At 38.3% G+C, this 19,435-nt stretch overlaps 1 protein-coding gene and 1 long non-coding RNA gene across 9 annotated transcripts in view; one reads left to right on the top strand and one right to left on the bottom strand.

The window, feature by feature from the left end:
- Positions 1 to 17,307, top strand: part of RAF1 (Raf-1 proto-oncogene, serine/threonine kinase) — a 54,461-nt gene extending 37,154 nt beyond the window's left edge. For all 8 annotated transcript variants that reach the window (XM_081320453.1, XM_081320454.1, XM_081320456.1 and 5 more), the window contains 9 exons: positions 1,023 to 1,147; positions 2,213 to 2,330; positions 7,074 to 7,158; positions 9,687 to 9,863; positions 10,637 to 10,683; positions 11,662 to 11,780; positions 13,546 to 13,677; positions 15,449 to 15,583; positions 16,231 to 17,307. In XM_081320453.1, coding sequence (XP_081176579.1) covers positions 1,023 to 1,147; positions 2,213 to 2,330; positions 7,074 to 7,158; positions 9,687 to 9,863; positions 10,637 to 10,683; positions 11,662 to 11,780; positions 13,546 to 13,677; positions 15,449 to 15,583; positions 16,231 to 16,371 — 1,079 coding nt within the window. In that variant the 3' untranslated portion in view covers positions 16,372 to 17,307. The remainder of the gene's footprint in view (positions 1 to 1,022; positions 1,148 to 2,212; positions 2,331 to 7,073; positions 7,159 to 9,686; positions 9,864 to 10,636; positions 10,684 to 11,661; positions 11,781 to 13,545; positions 13,678 to 15,448; positions 15,584 to 16,230) is intronic.
- LOC308663784 lies at positions 16,654 to 18,718 on the bottom strand. The gene is made up of 2 exons (XR_014025492.1): positions 18,570 to 18,718; positions 16,654 to 17,674 (listed from the first exon to the last, which is right to left on the bottom strand). It is a non-coding gene; the product is annotated as an uncharacterized lncRNA (long non-coding RNA).
- Between the last annotated feature and the right edge of the window lie 717 nt (positions 18,719 to 19,435).

The raw sequence follows: 19,435 nt of genomic DNA, 5'->3' as shown, positions 1-19,435 counted from the left end.
GCTCTATTTTGCATATAGCAAGTAGTGTATACAGATAGTCCTTGCCTTATGACTCCAGTTGGGACTGGCAGCTCCGTCACTAAGTGACAGTAGTTAAACGAGACATCATGTGATGATCGGGGGATGCCACAGTGATCATAAGTACGAGGATTGCTAGTAATTTTGAGCACCATCACAACTTTGAATGGTTGCTAAACAGGGCAGCTGTTTAGCAGAGGAGTAAACACGGTGTTTAGCAGAGGAGTAAACACGGTGGCTCAGTGGGTTAGGACGCTGAGCTTGTCGATCAGAAGGTCGGCAGTTTGGCGGGTCGAATCCCGAGTGCCGCGTAACAGAGTGAGCGCCTGTTACTCGTCCCAGCTTCTGCCCACCTAGCAGTTCGAAAGCACGTAAAAATGCAAGTAGAAAAATAGGGACCACTACGGTGGGAAGGTAACAGCGTTCCGTGCACCTTTGGCGTCTAGTCATGCCAGCCACATGACCACGGAGATGTCCTCGGACAAACGCTGGCTCTTCGGCTATGAAACGGAGATGAGCACCGGCCCCTAGAGTCGGAAACGACTAGCACGCATGTGCGGGGGAACCTTTACCTTTACCTTTTAAACAGAGGACTATCTGTATAAGGAGAGAAGCAATCTGGATTTAAGGAGAAACTTCCTGACAGTGAGGGCAATCAATCAGTGAAACAGCTTACCCCCAGAAATCGTGGGCGCTCCATCACTGGAGATTTTTAAGAAGAGACTAGACAATCACCTGTCTGAGATGGTATAGGTTCTCCTACTTAAGCTGGGGGCTGGACTAGAAGACCTCCAAGGTCCCTTCCAGCTCTATTCTATTCTACATAGGAAGTGCTAGAATGTCGCTGACCAGTATAAGCTAGCATTAATATTGTCAAGTGCTGTTTAGTCTTTATACAATATGGCATATATGCAGGTTTCATGCCAGTAATTGTCTACAATCTTTGCTTGTGAAGGCGTTCTGTATTATTAGAATCTATTACTTTTTTCTTTGAATATTTGAAGCATCACCGCCAGCTATGTCAGGAAGCCCCAACAATACAAGTCCAACAGGGTGGTCACAGCCTAAAACACCAGTTCCGGCTCAAAGAGAGCGAGCTACAGGAGCTAATCCGCAAGAAAAAAAAATAGTAAGTATAAAAATATAATTGCATGAAATGAATATAATACAGACATCAGATATCTGCACATGCAAGTTTGATTTGTATATGCGTATAGTTAAATGTTTCTTACTTAACCTGAATATTATGTGAGTTTCTTAAAAAAGTTATGAGCTTGTCAAAATTGGTGTTTTCTCTTTAGTATATCTCAGACATGTCAAACACAAGGCCCAGGGGGGCTGGATCTGGCCCGCAAAGTGGTTTCATGTGGCCCGCAAAGCCATCCTGGAAACAGTGAGGGAACGGCACCCACTGCCTTGGCCCTGGCCCAGAGACCCTCCTTCTGCCAGAGACCCTCAGATCTGTCCCACTCCTGCCCAGGCCCCCATAGGCACCCTTGATGCGAACGATGTAGAGCTGGCCATGCCTGATTGGAATTCTATTTGCAAGTTTGCAGATGAAATCCCAAAGCTTCCAATAGATCTTCCCTCTCCATAACTGTTCAAAGAAAGAAGAGGGTAAGAAGAGGATAGGCACTAGCATCCTTTAATCAAATTAAACAAAAGACGTAGGGCTTTTATAAAATAAAATGTTTTTCTTACTTTTACTTGAGGTATTCTCTTATACCTTCTATGTTAGAATTGTAACAGTAGCTCTTGAGCTAGAGTAAATCTTGCTAATTGGCAATAATGCAGTGAGTATTAGCAAAGAAGCAGAGGAACAGAAATGAAATTGCATTTATTTTTAAAAGAATGCACGGTAAGTTCTGTAGCTTGAAACATTTTCTTGGGAACAAAATTATCAGATGATCCACAGATTTCTGAACAGAAAGCTAATAATTTAATCCTCATTTTTTACACTACATTCTGTTCAGAATTTAAATTCACAATTCAACTTTGCATGTTGTATGGCCAATACAGGTTGTGTATTCAAGTATCATGAAACATATTTCATATATGCTTTTAATGAACTCCTAAAACAGGGGTCCTCGAACTTGGCCACTTTAAGACTTGTGGACTTCAACTCCCAGAATTCCCAGAATCTTAAACCATGGATTCCACATCAAGCTATCTGAAATACTTGCTTGTTTTGCAGAGACCACGCGGACAGAGGGATTCAAGCTATTATTGGGAAATAGAAGCAAGTGAAGTTATGCTGTCAACCAGAGTTGGATCAGGCTCATTTGGAACAGTTTATAAGGGAAAATGGCATGGTAGCTATTTGAGTATTTTTTGTTAACTTTTGAACTATTGTTAGTATATATGCAATAGCAAAAATACATTTTTGGCTCTCTTTATCTTTAATATAAGGGACGTGGTGGCTCAGTGGGTTAGGACGCTGAGCTTGTCGATCAGAAGGTCGGCAGTTTGGTGGGTCGAATCCCGAGTGCCGCGTAACAGAGTGAGCACCTGTTACTCGTCCCAGCTTCTGCCAACCTAGCAGTTCGAAAGCACGTAAAAATGCAAGTAGAAAAATAGGGACCACTACGGTGGGAAGGTAACAGCGTTCCGTGCGCCTTTGGCATCTAGTCATGCCAGCCACATGACCACGGAGACGTCCTCGGACAAGCGCTGGCTCTTTGGCTTTGAAACTGAGATGAGCACCGGCCCCTAGAGTTGGAAACGACTAGCACGCATGTGTGGGGGAACCTTTACCTTTACCTTATCTTTAATATGTATTTGTTTCATAAGTAAGTACTAAGGATTATAATAATGTTTTTGATGAGTGGAGTGATATCCCAAATAATAGATTTGTTATTTTTTCCAAAAGTTTATAATAGGACTAACAGTACCATCTTTTTAAAAGTCAGGAATAGTGTATGTAATGGGGTCCATGGATATTTAAGATGCGATAGTATCTTCAAGTTCCTAGGTCTTTCAGTTGTGTTGTAATAATAATAATAATAATAATAATAATAATAATAATAATAATAATAATAATAATAATAATAATAATAAAGTTGGAAGGGACCTTGGAGGTCATCTAGTCCAACCCCCTGCTCAGGCAGGAAACCTTATACCATTTCAGGCAAATGGCTGTCCAGTCTCTTCTTAAAAACCTCCAGTGTTGGAGCATTCACCACTTCTGGAGGCAGGTTGTTCCACTGGTTAATTGTTCTGTCAGGAAGTTTCTCCTTAGTTCTAGGTTGGACAGGGAATAAGGACAGGGAAAAGAGACTGGATGCAGACACCATCATAGGTAGACATGTGACTCTCCTGATGCTCTGAAAAGGAATGACAGTAAATAAATGTATATGTATATTTCTTTCCTGTCTTTGTGCCTATGGGATAGAGTGATTATATATAAAGGTACTTATTGAGACCTGAAGCTAAAACTCAAATACTTTAGCCACCTAATGAGAAGGAAGGACTCACTGGAGAAGAGCCTAATGCTGGGAAAGATTGAGGGCAAGAGAAGAAGGGGACGACAGAGAATGAGGTGGCTGGATGGAGTCATTGAAGCAGTAGGTGTGAGCTTAAATGGACTCCAGAAGATGGTAGAGGACAGGAAGGCCTGGAGGAACGTTGTCCATAGGGTCGTGATGGGTCGGACACGACTTCGCAGCTAACAACAACTTATTGAGAAGAATGCTAGTTTGCTAAAGGAAAAGCTGGCTTGACAAAGATCAAATGTTTATATAGGATGCAGATAGTTCAGGTTTTCATTGCTTTAATTCTACTTTGTGTGTCCATATCTAATAGTCTGAATGATACTTTTGTCTCCTAATCAGCCATTTATACTGATTAGGAGAGAAAACCCAACATTTCGTAACTGGAAAACTTCTACTTAAGAATTCATCTAGGGTGCAGCACATAAGCAGGACAGCATTTGATGAGTACGCCGGACTAAACTGAATTGAATACAGCAGACTAAATAGGGTAAAGGGAGTTCACAAGTCATGAGCCCTTGGAAGATAATATATGGTCTAAATTTGTTCCTCGAGCACTTAACTGAGGTTAAAAACAAAGCTAACCTGATAGGGTTCTACGTTTGTTTCTTTTTCCTTAAAAAATTATGGATGGGGGGAAAAAAGCTGGTTCGTGGTTTTTCCTAGGATCAAATTTTAGTTAGTTTTAGATCATCTAATTTAGATGCAGAGCATCTAGGTCAGTTGCCTAATTCTCTTTGTTATCTCAACTTTCTTTTCCAAACTCATTGTAGATATACTATTCTAAGGGCAACAAGACCCAAATCCTTCCCAAAAGAAAGATTATTTCTTATTTTGCCAGAATAAAAAGAGACTAGATTTGATGATTAAGAACTTATAAGCATAGCAAAATGCTCTCCAAGCATTTAACTTTATCAGATAAATGCCATAGCCTTTTCAACTACAGATTTTTAATGAATTCTGCAGAGATCTAAGTTGTTTTCTTTTTCTTTTTTTTTCTTTTTTATATTTTGAAAAAGTTAAGTAATAAAAGAAAAAAAGGGAGAAGGAATAGAATAGATACATCTAAGACTAAGTACATACATAGCAGTATAATCCATTTCATCCATGTTGTTGAACTTTATGTAAATTTAATATAAAAATTATATTAATATAATATAATTTAATATAAAAATTAAGAAAAATAAAGACTTTAAAAAAAACACCCAGAAAAATTGTCTTTTAGAAGCATTCAAGCAGCTCCATTCTTTTGTTCTCCCCCCACTGACTGCTACTTAAGTGGGTAGATTTTCAAAAAGAGCTGTTAGATGCATGCTAGCCAGGTTTGATGCTTGCTGCCTTTAAATAAGAGCATCCAATCTTTGCCGAATCCGGAGCAGAAAAGACGAGGAGAAAGTGGAATTACTGGTTTGGCCCAGCTTTCATATTAAGAAGAAGCTTAGCTATGTATTATATTTGCTAGAGGATGCTTCTCTGCTCAGAGTGGCCAGGACGATTATTGACATTTTCCATCATAAAAATTGTTCTTCAACACATCCTTTCCATTACTCTTATGAGGGGAAAGTTATATATGCTATTGTTTGAACCTTTTAAGACTGGGAGAGTTTCCAACAATACGACGACACGACGTTTGAAACAGTGGCTAGGATCCAAAGAGCTACTTAACAGCCCCCATGTGCTTGGGTATTCTGTGTGAGACCTCCCACTGCTTCTTTTTAATTGAATAGACCCCTGGGCCATTGTGCAACTTGTTCTGAGAATTTTCTACATTTTAACAGTGTCGGCTGGCAGCATTCAAGGTAAGGGAAGGAAGGTGAGAAGGTTGCTGCTTCACAAACTGAAAGAATCTTCAGGTTATATAGCCGATGGAGATTTTTGCACTCTGATCTGTACTTTATTTAAAGCACAACCGATATTTGTCTCTGTGCAGATTCTTAAGAATACTTAGCATACCATCTGCAAAGAGATGTACAGTATTTGTTTTTTACACAATCATTTACTATATGTAACTTATGTTCTTTAACTTTTGATTGGCTATGTACCATCACGTGAGTGTCGATTCTTAGTAGCCACATAGATTTTTTTCCATTATGACCACCATGTTCTCAGAAGTCTTCTCTGATGCCAAAGTTCAAAAGCATCAACATTCTTCCTACACTACTTCTTCAAAGTTCAGTTTTATTTCCATAGAACAGAGAATGTTCTATGTCATAGGTTATATAATTGCTTGCCCTATTGTAATTTTTGTAGGTATAGACCAGGGGTAGGCAACCTCGGCTCTTTTATGACTCATGGACTTCAACTCCCAGAATTCCTGAGTCAGCTATGCTGAAGTCCATGAGTCATAAAAGAGCCGAGGTTGCCTACCCCTGGTATAGACACATCATAGCATTCATTCATTCATTCATTCATTCATTCATTCATTCATTCATTCATTCATTCATTCATTCATTCATTCCTGCTCTACAAGTGGTAGTCTGTGGCGTATTTTTTGATTGCTGATAGCTTCTGTCTTTTAGGATCAATTAACTACAACTTCAGTATCTTCATTATCAGTTCTAAGGCTGGTTATTTTGCCTGTTGTCATTAGTCTATTATTCTTTATAATAATTTTAGTCCCAGCTTTTTACTCTGCTCCTTGACTTTTATCATTAGAGCTTCCAAATTCTTTGTGTTTTTGGTTATCAGAGTAGTGTCATCAACATAGTTCAGGCTTATTGACCCCTTTTCCTCCAGTTTTAAATGATCAACTTCCAATCCAGCTGTCCTTAATATATATTCAGCATATAGGTTGAATAAATAAGGGCAGGGTATATAGTTGGGTCTCACTGCTTTGCCAACCTGGAGCCAGTCTGTATCGCCATATTCTGTCTGTACTTTTGCTTCCTGACCTGTATATATATGATTATCATGTGGACAGTAAGATGTTCTGGGATTCCTATTTTACTAAACACATAGCTTGATGTGATCAATACAAATGCCTTTCTACAATTAATTAGTTCTTTAACGACAATTTTAAAATTATTAGTTAACTGAATAATATATTTAATGGTATGTAAATATTTTATATATGAACTGCTTAAAATTTGAATTTGTTTTGAGGGCAAAATAGTTGTTTATAATGTGAAATCCACATCTTGGTTCTTTGGGATATTTAGAGTTCAACACTATATCTTTGGGTCAAAAGAGGCCAATTCAGAGAGCTTGTATCAAAACAGTTTATTCCACACTGGAACTGAGTTGTTTCAAAATAAAAACGGAGCATTTTTCATTCAAACCACTTTGCTTTTAGCTAAACTAGTATTGTCTCTGAGGCGAAAAAATGCTTTTGTGCTTTTCAGTCTGAAAAGTCCATTTTATAGATGTCTGTCAAGGAGTGTACATTTTTATGAAACAGCCTGATGCAGAGTAGTTAAACTTCTAGTTTTGTACTTTCTACTGTAACTGGCATATTGTTTTCAAGTTATCCCTTATCATAACAGCTGTTGTGTATATACATAAAAGTTCTGCATTTGAGACTTCCATGAATGATTTTGGTGTTATGTTTATTATTGATTATTTTTGCAGGCGATGTAGCAGTAAAGATACTAAAGGTTGTAGATCCAACCCCAGAACAATTCCAAGCCTTTAGAAATGAAGTAGCTGTATTAAGGTAAAATATTACTGAAATTTTAATACACTGCAAAGGGCTGGTGAGGAGAATAAAAAAGAAAGTTGGTTGGTTGGTTGATTGATTGATTAATTATGTTCTATCAAGTCAATGTTGATTCTTCGTGAGATAGATCTCCAGGATGAAAAAAAGAACATTGTTAATGTAATAATTTTGACAAATATTTCAAGGGGAGCTATCTATATAGAAGATAGTTCTTTTTCATTTTAGGAATTAAAATAAAGGCATTGAAATCAGCATGCTTTGTTCACATATTTGTACTGTAATGCAGGGGTCCCCAACCCATGGTCTGTGGACCAATATTGGGCCGTGGCATTCCAGCAACTGGTCCGCACAAACAAGCAAAGCCCCATCCGTTGGATGCAGGCAGCATACAAAACCATGCACTCTCCGGTCCGCGGAAAAACCTTTCTCCTGGTGCCCAAAAGGTTGGGGACCTCTGCTCTAATGTAGTCTCTATATACATGGGTAGTAACAACTTTGAGTTTAGCTATAATGTTGCATTTATTCCAGATTCCTGGAATTTTATGTTGTAAAATAAAATGGAGAAAATTCCAGAATTTCATTGTTAGAAAACATTGTTTCTTAAAATTATCCTGTCAGTATTGTTGCTTAGATTGTAGTAAAGTTTAAAATACAATGTATTGCACCTACAGATTAAAGCAACTATCAGTAATAAAATAAGTACATCAAAATGTGTGTATGTGTGTGTGTACACCTACACACACACACACACACACACACACACACACACGAAGGTAATATATAAAAACATATAAAATTTATTAACATAAAGCAATACTTGACTTTCCTGCTTTAAGCAATATGTACATTCCATCATAGCCAATATATAGATTCTAACTACCAAAGATTTCTTCCTCTTCATCAGTTAATATAAGTTGTCATCCTCAGTTCTGCCTAATTTTGTGATTGGAGAAATATATACGTCTTGAATATTTTTACAAAGCACAGTAGTACCTGACCTACAATTTTGAAGAAATACATCTGGAAGAACAGATGTAAAGGTGCTGTAATGGGCTAATGTGAAGACTCTTTCTGATTTGTGGAAGTGATATTAAATGATGGAAAGATGCAATGCTTTTTTCTGGTTTTACTGGGATAAAGTGAGGACAAATCTATCAGAAATCATTGTCTTTTTCACATTGCTTGAGGAATAATTTGATCTATTCAAAACCTATTGAGATAAGTATTAAGTGAAAATCAATGGTCTTAGAGTTCTGCTAAGCAATTTCCACGAAGAAGACTCAAATTTACTTTAAAAAGTCAGAATAGTAATTAATTTAACCCAATGGTAATGTTTTCTATATGAACTTAAATTTTAATTGATGCCATTCCAAAGTCAAAGGACTGAGTTTGGGACTCATTATTGGACCAGAAATATAAAGTATTCAAAAATTAAATAGCTATGCTTCAAATGTTTTTAATCCACCCACCCAAATGTTTTTAATCCACCCTTCTCTCATACAGAAAAACTAGAGATGGCAGCTGTACTTCTTTTCATTTTGTCTTTCAAATACTGAACTCTCCAGCGTGGAAAATAGTTCTTTCGAATATTAAACTCTATTCAGCATAGAAAACAGTTCTGAGATATTTCAGTCTCTTAAAATGTTTCATAACTTTCCTGTTAATTTACTATATTGAGAGAGTCTCTGTGAAAGACTATTTTTTAAAATTTATCAGTTGTTAGTTAATAACCAGACAGTTAATTTTAATGCTCTCCTCGGTTAAGATACTGTAATGGCTGTATTATCTTTTGGCAACAGACCGTATTAAAGCCTGATTCCAAGCTGTATTTGTCCCAGTTGCTTATGTGGTGACACATAATGGGCTGTGTGCCCAAAGCTCTGCTTTTCAAATGATCCGAATTTTAGTACTGTCAGGCATGGAAAATCAGGACCACACAGGAAATTCCAAATAAACTGATTTATTATTAACCATGCCAATGTAGAGGAATCTATTCAACTATCTTGGCATTAGATAACGGTCAACGAAATTCAAGGGGTGTTCGACTTATTTCATTTGTGGCTATGTAGATTCTCTAGGCTGATTCCTCTTTTGACTCTGCCCCCTGGTTCTTCCACTCCTTCTCCTACAGGTGCAGGAGTGTTAATATTGTTAGTGGTCTTAATCTGTGATTTTATGAAGATATTAAGTAGATGGGAAACAATATGAAATGCTGTGAGATATAAATGGAAAGCAATGAAATAAACTGCTAAGTACTCCTTTACAAATTAAGGGACTCTAGCACGTTGGGGAACCATGTGGTTCTACCATATACCAATAAAAGCAGTCCAAATAACTTAAAAGAATATTATTTGGAATTACAGCAAAACAATACTAAATGTCAATATTGAGGACTTTAGAAGTTCATTTGTATCACACATTTGTTTTACATTACATTGTATGTGGAGATGGACTTTCAGCATTTTTATTGATGTTAAGATGTTTAAAAGTTCAGCTGAACATGTTTTCTTATTTGTCTCTGGTAGGAAAACTCGGCATGTTAATATTCTACTATTTATGGGCTACATGACTAAAGATAACCTGGCCATTGTCACACAGTGGTGTGAAGGAAGTAGCCTATATAAACACCTGCATGTTCAGGAGACCAAGTTTCCAATGTTACAACGTATTGATATTGCAAGACAGACAGCACAAGGAATGGAGTGAGTAGGCTTAATGATAACGGAACTTGTTGCATTAAGAGGTTGTTGAAGTGTGGTTGACTGCTCAGTAGAAGAAAAATGATTCTAGAGGAAATGTTATCTTAGGTTTTTGGCAAAACCTTTTGTGATGTCAAGTGACCCCATTGCTTAGAGATAGTAGTCTAATAAGAATATTTGTAGCTCAGGTTTGAAATGAGGGGGTCCTTGGTGCTCTCTGAGCTTGGTGGTTTTCCTGCAGACATTTCATTATCCAAACTAGGTAACATCATCATTGCTTGTATTGATATTTGGGTAATCAGGTAGCAATCTCTGGTTGCCATTAAGCAAGGACTTCCAACTTTCTGCCAGCTTCCAACAAGCAAAATCAGTGAGGAAGCCAGCAGGAAATCATAAATCTGGAAAGCTCATCAGTGGCTGCTGTGGCACGATGCAAGTGGCAGTCGGGTGGGGGTGGCTTCTGCCACAAGTCAACCGGCTGCTGCAGCGCCACACAAGTGGGAGGGGTGGATGCTATGGAGTATGAGATGCTTGGAATCTTATACTTTGTTACTTGGGCTCCTGAGGAGATAAAGCTTTTGGAATAAGAGTGACTTACAAAACAGCTCCTGAATGAGTCATCATAAACTGAGAGCTTCCTGTATTTCTCTTTGTACGGAAAGAAAATGCACTGTCTTATTCTAGATGGGTAGAATTGTTCGTCTAAAACAGTTTGGGGAAATTGTGCTGCTTATTGCTTTCAAAATTTCTAAAAATGTATCAAATTCTATTTATAGCTACTTGCATGCAAAGAATATAATACACAGAGACATGAAATCAAATAGTATCCTTTCTGCTTGAGAGATTTCTAGTAGTCAATTGATTAAAGCAATAAAGAAGCTTACTACTGCTAACTAAGAGTAGTGATTTCATGAGATCAAGATGATTGCTGTTGACAAAACAAATGAATCTTTTTGCATTCATTTGCTATTTTGATACGAATTAGGGCTGAAAATATCAAAAGTCGCACTGCGTGTAGTCCCTGGTGGAAAAGTGCTCATATGTAATTGTTAGACTTCATGCTAATGGACAAATTCTTATGCAGCATTTTTTGGAAATACTGTGGCCTTAAGACAATACTTCTCTGCAAAAAATGATAATTTAATTACTCTAGAACTAAAGAACAAAAATATTCATAAATACACAGAGTAAATAATAAAATGTTCATATCATAAGTCCTGTGAGTGCCAAACATTCAAGAAATACACAGTGTATTCCTTAGTCTTTCTCTCAAAACAAAATGACAGTAATAAGAGGGAAAGGGTTGTTGGCCTGTTTAGAGAGACTGAATTTTGTAGATGGGAAGAGGGGCAAACAATGATCTTTTTATTTAGCAAAACACAAGCATAAATATCTCAAAGGTGCTTTTTCAAGAGGCAACTGGACTTCCTTGTTTTTCTTTGAAGAAGTTTCACTTCTCATCCAAGAGCTGAAGAAGCTTCTTGGATGAGAAGCGAAACATCTTCAAAGAAAAAGCAAGAAAGTCCAGTTGCCTCTTGAAAAAGCATCTTTGGGACAACCATGACCTGGATGCCTGAGAATCTCCATAGACATAAGCATAAATAGTAGTTATCTTTTTGAAAGGCTGATAAAGAAGTATACATAAGTGGCTCCTTCGATTAACATATATTTTACAAGTACATTAATTAAATATTATAATTAACTATGGACAGCCTAAACAGATTGGCTGACCTACTTGCAAGTGGGACAGTGCTTGGTAATTCAAATTATGGTCCAGATGTGTTCCTTAACAATTGTGAAGATATATTTCTTCATGAAGACCGAACAGTGAAGATAGGAGACTTTGGTTTGGCAACAGTGAAATCCAGATGGAGTGGTTCTCAACAGGTGGAACAACCTACAGGATCTGTCCTCTGGATGGTAAGGTCTCCAATATAAGTGAAAAAGACGATTAAATTATGCATCATTGCTCTAACGTGAATGAGGATTTATTTATATACAACAAAATCCCCAAAATGTAGTGCTTTCTATCCCATTACAACTGTTTTCGCTGTTACGAAAGAACCAAGTTTCTGGTGCTGCAGTGTTAATAGTATATTTGTGTTTACAGAATACAGGGCTTCTCAAACAAATTAATAATTTTGCTTTGATCTCATTTGGATTCAGGTCCAAACTATATAGCCTGCACTTATGCAAAAATTGACACTTCCCACCCCTGCCTTTGGAATGTGAGGGATCTTTCCCTATTGCACAGGTCGGCAACCTGCGGCTCCGGAGCCGCATGCGGCTCTTTGAGCCGTCTCTTGCGGCTCCCAGCCGCCCGGTGCGCGCGCACCTCTTCCAACGGGCAGTGGTGCGCGCGCACCTCTCCAAATGGAGAGTGGCACCGCCCGTTTGGAGAGGTGCACGCGCACCTCCCCGAATGGGCGGAGGTGCGCGCGCACCTCCCCAAACCTTTGGAGAGGTGCGCGCGTACCTCCGCGCGAATGGGCAGCGGTGCCGCTCTTTCAGGAAGCTGCCGTGGCCCGTCTGTGAAGCTGCCGAAAGCGGCAGCTTAGCAGACGGGCCGCGGCAGCTTCCTCAAAGAGCGGCGCCCCTGCCCATTCCGAGAGGTGCGCGCGCACCTCTCCAAAGGTTTGGGGAGGTGCGCGCGCACCTCCGCGCGAATGGGCAGCGGTGCCGCTCTTTCAGGAAGCTGCCGTGGCCCGTCTGTGAAGCTGCCGAAAGCGGCAGCTTAGCAGACGGGCCGCGGCAGCTTCCTCAAAGAGCGGCGCCCCTGCCCATTCCGAGAGGTGCGCGCGCACCTCTCCGAACGACCGGAGTTGCGCGCGCACCTCCCCAAACCTTTGGGGAGGTGCGCGCGTACCTCCGTGCGAAGGGGCAGGGGCGCCGCTCTTTGAGGAAGCTGCCACGGCCCGTCTGCAAAGCTGCCGAAAGCGGCAGCTTTGCAGACGGGCCGTCGCCGTCGGGCAACCGGTTCCATCTCATTTTTAAAAAAATGGCAGCCGCGTGCGTTCGCGCATGCGCAAAAAACCTTTTTGCGCATGCGCGTGCATGGACACACGCACGCGGCTCCCTCTTTTTTTAATTTGTGATGGAATCGGTTCCCAGTGGCTCTTTTTCTTTTTTAGGTTGCCGACCCCTGCCCTATTGCAACCGGTAGTATTTTTTTCAACCTTCCATTATTTCCATGCATAAGATTGGTGCTGGGGAGAGATCTGATCCCAGTCTTCTGTATATGTCCAATTCTATAGGCAACACAGGATATTTCCTTTGAAAATCCTGTGTAGAGGTGCATAGTCTTAGGTGCATATTCTTAATTTAATTTGCTGGTCAGCCATCTGTTCACTGACAGATATCATAAAGAAAAAAATGTAAGATAAAGTAGTCTATACCCAACCATTCACTTTAAATTACGCTTCATGATTTTTTTAAACCTATAACCTTTAATTTAGTTGACTCTACTTTTTATTCCTTTTCCATGAAAGGTAATAGTGAATGGGAATGTATGTATGGTTTTGGACCCAATTTAAATGCATTAGAAAATTATTTTCAAAGTTTAACACTCTTCTAGTCTGTGAAATTATGGTTGTCGGGTGGGTGTGGACAGAGAAGTATAGGTTTTGGGGTAGGTTGTTCCATTATTATTTTTTTTTAAAAAAAATCATTTTATGTTTTCTTAAAGGCACCAGAAGTAATTCGAATGCAAGACAGCAATCCATTCAGCTTTCAATCAGATGTGTATTCTTATGGAATAGTACTATACGAACTGATGACAGGAGAGTTACCCTATTCAAATATTAACAATAGAGATCAGGTGAGAAATTATTATTTTTTGATAAGGGGCTTTGTATTTTTGGATCAAGTTTTGTTTTTAAATTATATAGATTTTCCCATTAAAACAGACTAAAATATGCACAGTTAAGAATTGTATTTGGATCATATCTATCTTGTATGTTATTGCATATTTTCTCAATAATTTTGCAATGGTTCCTGTTTTACAGTGCCTCAAGCCAGTGTAATGCCATCATCTTTGTCCTAAGCTCCTTCTTTGTGACCCTCTACAGGATTCATGTATTAAAAATACAAAATTAGAATTCCTCTATACTGAACTATGCTCATTGGTGTTTTCACATTGCATATTCCAAGAACTTCCTTTAATTTTCCTTGGTCTTCCCCTTTTGTATTCTACTTTACCCAGAGATCATGAATCATTATGCTAGTTGGGAGAAAGGTCTGAAATTGTTTCAGAAGAGTGAGATATGATGGAATTAATTTTGTAAAAAAAAACTTAACTAATCCAGTCACTAAAGAGAATGATCAGAGAATGATCAGAGCATGCTAGATTTTAACATTTTCATTTGCCACTTTCCTCTAGCAAGCATAATAAATGAGTAGCCTTCCTCCCAAATGGAAGCTAAAGAAGGAGGGATTTGACTGGAAGCATTCCAAATCCACGGAGGAAATGCTGTGATTAAATTGGACAATTCTTGGGCACCAAATGGAGGATGTGAAAGCCCGTTCCTGGCTGCTGATTAATAAACAGACTGAAAATGGTGCCACTATGCAGCAGTAAAGTTGATACATTCCTGCCTTTTTCTTCAAGGGATGATAGGGAATTTATATCTAGGGGTATAAATTTATATCTACGGGTGCCTTGTGCCTCTTTTGTCAGTTGGACTCTGAGCACTTGGTGAACCTGGTCTAGTCTAGTCTAGTCTAAAACCTCTGTCCAGTGAGGAAATTTTAAGAAGCACAATGTTCGTTGCTGAGCAAAGGTATCTGCCTTGAGAAGGCTTGGAAGTCTAGTCACGGCTTGAAGCCCCCAATTGTCCTACTTGTTGAGTACAGCAGTTAGACTCTTATGGATAAAGATTTCCTACTCTTTGGTTACCTTCTACAGTCTATGTTGTAAGGTGAAAACAAATGCTTCAGCAAGGTCTACATTTCAGGAAAGTTATACCTCCACTCTCCAGTAGCAGAACTGAATAGGTGCAATATAGGTTAACTCTGCATCAGCACATCCTTCTAATTATTTTCTCCTCGATGTGAATTAATATAGAATGTTTTTTTACATTTTGCTCGAGATGGCAGCTATAGTTTGCAATTCTAGCACCTTTCATCCACTTTTTTTATGCCGTAACAAGTCTGTTTCACTAATTGCATTTTTCTTTTCTTAGCCTGGCAGTGACTCTAGTTTAGTTTAGTTTAGTTTTATTAAATTTTTATACCGCCCTTCTCCCGAAGGACTCAGGGCGGTGAACAGGGCATATAATAAAAATACAAAAATACAAAAGTTAAAATAGAATTAAATTAATGCCCAAAATAAAACAATAAAATATACAAATATTTAAAACCCTAAATTAACTCCCCATCTGATGGAACTTAATTTAGTGCACTAGTAATGGCTATTGCTGGAAAATGCAAAGAGTTGGAGGAATCCTTTTTGTATGAAAGGCTGCCGCGCAGAGCTTAGCAGCTGCTTATTGACTCTTTTTTTCCCCTTCATTTTTTTCATGAGAATTATGAAAAGTTGATGCACATTTATAAAGTTGACATACATGTATGTATTTATTTGTAATTCGTAGATCATTTTCATGGTTGGTCGTGGTTATACATCGCCTGATCTCAGCAAACTATACAAAAACTGTCCAAAAGCTATGAAGAGGCTTGTAGCAGATTGTGTGAAAAAAGTGAGGGAAGAGAGACCTCTTTTTCCACAGGTGAGTATACGTTTTACGATACATTTGAATAAAACAAGATCAGGGGAAAAAATTGCATATACATTCTGTGAATTGCAAGTTGAAAAATAAAAATTCTGCTCTGTCACGGAGCTCTTTGATTTGGAATGATCATGTTATATTGTAATGAATGATAATCAGTGATAATGATAATCAGCCTCCTTAAGTAACGCCAGCTGCCTGCAATTAGTGCAGGTTCGCGTCCCACCAGGCTCAAGGTTGACTCAGCCTTCCATCCTTCCGAGGTAGGTAAAATGAGGACCCAGATTGTTGGGGGCAATTAAGCTGACTTTGTAATAATGCCGCTTAGGGGGGGGGGCGCGAAAGCCCTAATAAGCAGGCATATACATAGAATGAAGGCTACTGCTAAGCTTGTAAGCCGCCCTGAGTCTTCAGAGAAGGGTGGGATATAAATGGAATTAAAATAAAAAATAAATAAATAAATTATTCCCATGATCGTCAACTGAAACTAAACCTATATAGATTCGAAGGGGTTTTTTTTGTATCTCTAATGTTAATGTCTCTCTAATGTTCATGTGCTGAATATAATATTCAAAATATAGTTATGTGGATGTGTTATTTCTGAAAAATAAAAACATTTCTTGCTTTCTTTCCCCATTGTCTTCCAGATATTGTCTTCCATTGAACTGCTGCAACATTCTTTACCCAAAATTAACCGAAGTGCTTCAGAGCCTTCTCTGCATCGTGCAACTCATACCCAGGACATAAATTCCTGCACATTGACTTCAACAAAGTTACCTGTGTTCTAGGAGATCCACACGCAGTCTTCACAGTTCTCCCCAATAACAGTTATTTTATAGCAGTTGTGTTTTGAAAGCTTCAGTCTACAGAATGGAACAGCCAGCGTGGGATTCCCCTGGGTGCCAATTTTAAGAGTGAGCTGCTAATGAATTTCTGCTGTTCTAAGCCTACAGGGACAAAACTCCGTGTTGCCTTTTGCTACAGTTTATCTTATGGAAATAGTGCACAGACTGTATAAACAGAAGTTCTATTGCTATTTTTTATAGATGCACTTGAGCCTTATTTTCCCCCCCCCCCCATATGCAAAAAAAAAAAAAGGCAAAGGAAAAAAAGTATTACTTTTCTGGTTTCAACTCTTGCATTCTGCTGAACAAACTGTTATTTTTTGTATAGCAACAGCATTTGAGAAAAGGCAATGCAAATGGTGCTGTTTTTCTTATACCTTAAGAACATTCTGGCTTGGAGAAATCATAAGTAAAATGCCAATTTATAAAAATGACTTAAGGGAAGAGGGAAATGCAAGTTCATGGAAGTGTCCCCGACTGAGCATTTGTCATAATCGCTTAATATTGGTGGTTAAAGTTTCATCACTACAAATAATTTTGCACATAGAAGAAAAAAAAACATTTTAAGATGAGATGTATATTATAACTAGCACTACTCCCCAGAAGCTGGCACAATCTTGCTACAATCTTCATAAGGTAACATAAGAAGCTTATTGGGTACTTCAGACTTGTTTCTTACAGCACCTGGAGGGTTCAGTAATATAGACTGAAAAACACAACCCTTTTTTTCTGAGATGCACTATAAGGAAATTTGGCATATACAGGATTTTTCCTTGCTGATATGAGTTTTAATTTGTTTTTATTGCTCTGAGAGAAAACCATTTATTGTAAGCCCAGTTCTTCTCATTATCTTATTTTAATAAATAAATTAAATTTAAATTTGTCATTAATAATGGTTTTTTTAACTGTTTCACACACAACGGGTTTGGTCTCTCAATATGTGCATGTATGTGTTTATGCAATTAAATCCATAAATTCTACTTTTATCGAGTACTTTTAAAGGAAGGGAATAAAAAATACTGAAGCAATTCTTTTTAAAATGCTATTTCTTAAAAAAACCAAACCACTGTATTTACAGCTTTTCACTGTGCATTGTCCCACAGATACTTGACATACTTTGCTGGGTTCAGACTTGCACTTGACCAAATTCCATGAATGTGGGAAGGAGGAGGCAGTGATTTGTTCTTCAATTCTACTGTAGGCTTCTGTGCCTTCTAGGAAGCTGCATGGGCACTGGCAGTGGAGGCTGCAGGGAGAAAGATTGTTTGGCCAAAAGTATCGCTTCTTTCCCCAGCTGGACCTCCATGCAGGATTCTGATTTTCTATAGTATACGAAGAAAATGTCTTTCTTCTGATACTCATTACATACTCATAAAAATTCCCAGTGTACTTCCAGTCTCTTGTTAAACTGGACTACTGAAGCAGAACGTTGAGTCATCCAATATATATGTTAATACTAAATAATAATAATAATAATAATAATAATAATAATAATAATAATAATAATAATAATAATAATAATAATAATAATAATAATAAGAAGAAGAAGAAGAAGAAGAAGTTGGAAGGACCTTGGAGGTCATCTAGTCCAACCCCCTGCTCAGGCAGGAAACTATACCATTTCAAATGGCTGTCCAGTCTCTTCTTAAAAACTTCCAGTGTTGGAGCATTCAGAACTTCTGGAGGCAGGTTGTTCCACTGATTACGTAATCGTTCTGTCAGAAATTTTCTCCTTAGTTCTAGGTTGCTTCTCTCTTTGGTTAGTTTTCCATCCGTTGCTTCTTGCCCTGCCTTCAGGTGCTTTGGAAAATAGCTTGACTCCCTCTTCTTTGTGGCAACCCCTGAGATATTGGGGCATTGCTATCATGTCACCCCTAGTCCTTCTGTTCATTAGACTAGACATACCCAATTCCGGCATTGTAAAGTGGTATTAATATTTTACGTGAACTTGGTTCCATCTCTCTGTTAATGCAGGCTAGCACTGTGTTGGTTTTTTTGGGAGCCGCAGCACACCACTGGCTCATATTTAAGTGATTGTCCATTAGGACTCCGAGATCCCTCTCACATTTGCTACTACTGAGCAAGGCACAACCTACTATACCTGTGTATTTATTTTTTCTTGCCTAAATGTAGAACCTTACTTTTTTCACCATTGAATTTCATTTTGTTAGATAGCGCCCAGTGTTTGAGTCTGTCCATATCCTTCTGTATCTTAAGCTTGTCTTCTGGAGTGTTGGCTATTCCTGCCAACTTGGTGTCGTCTGCAAATTCTATGGAATCTTTTTGTTGTTCTTTATCTCAGTGTCCTTAAATTTTTCAAGGACACAGAACGTTTATCAGTCTGTCTGAACATCTATTTCTTCTTCAAAAGAAAAGATATTGAAACATGTTTTAGTGATACTCTATTTTCTCTTACATTCAACATATCAGGTATAAAGTCTTTATAGTATATATGAACTTGCATATAATGGCATTATTTCACCAATGTCGAGTGAGATTAATAAAAGAAATTATAGTCCATTTTGATATTTGGTCTTGGTTGTAGTGTGCAATAAGGATTCACCTTGAAAAAGATAGCAGCAGAAGATATTCATGAATGCCTTTTCACTTAAAATTAGTATCTTCCTCAAATTTTCCACCAATTTTTTTGTTTTTTCCCCAATTAATTCAGTGTGATATTGGAGGAGACACTTGTCAACTTATTATTTTTGAATAGGCCAGTATCACATGAAATTGAAGAGACGGGAGGAGAGAGGTTTAAATAGAACAGACTGATACATACTATTGAGTATTGAAAGTTAAAGCAATAGCTATAGTGCTTAGACTTATATACTGGTTCATAGTGCTTTACAGCCCTCTCTAAGCAGTTTACATAGCATATTCCCCCCCCCCCCCGGGCAAACAATCTGAAACCTCATTTTACAGACCTCGGAATGATGAAAGGCTGTCAACCTTGAGCCGGTAAGAAATTGAACTGTTGGCAATCAGCAGTCAGCAGAATTAGCCT

This window comes from Vipera berus, assembly GCF_964194415.1.
Source record: "Vipera berus genome assembly, chromosome: 2".
Lineage (NCBI taxonomy): Eukaryota > Metazoa > Chordata > Lepidosauria > Squamata > Viperidae > Vipera > Vipera berus.
This window is presented reverse-complemented; position numbering and strand designations above follow the sequence as displayed.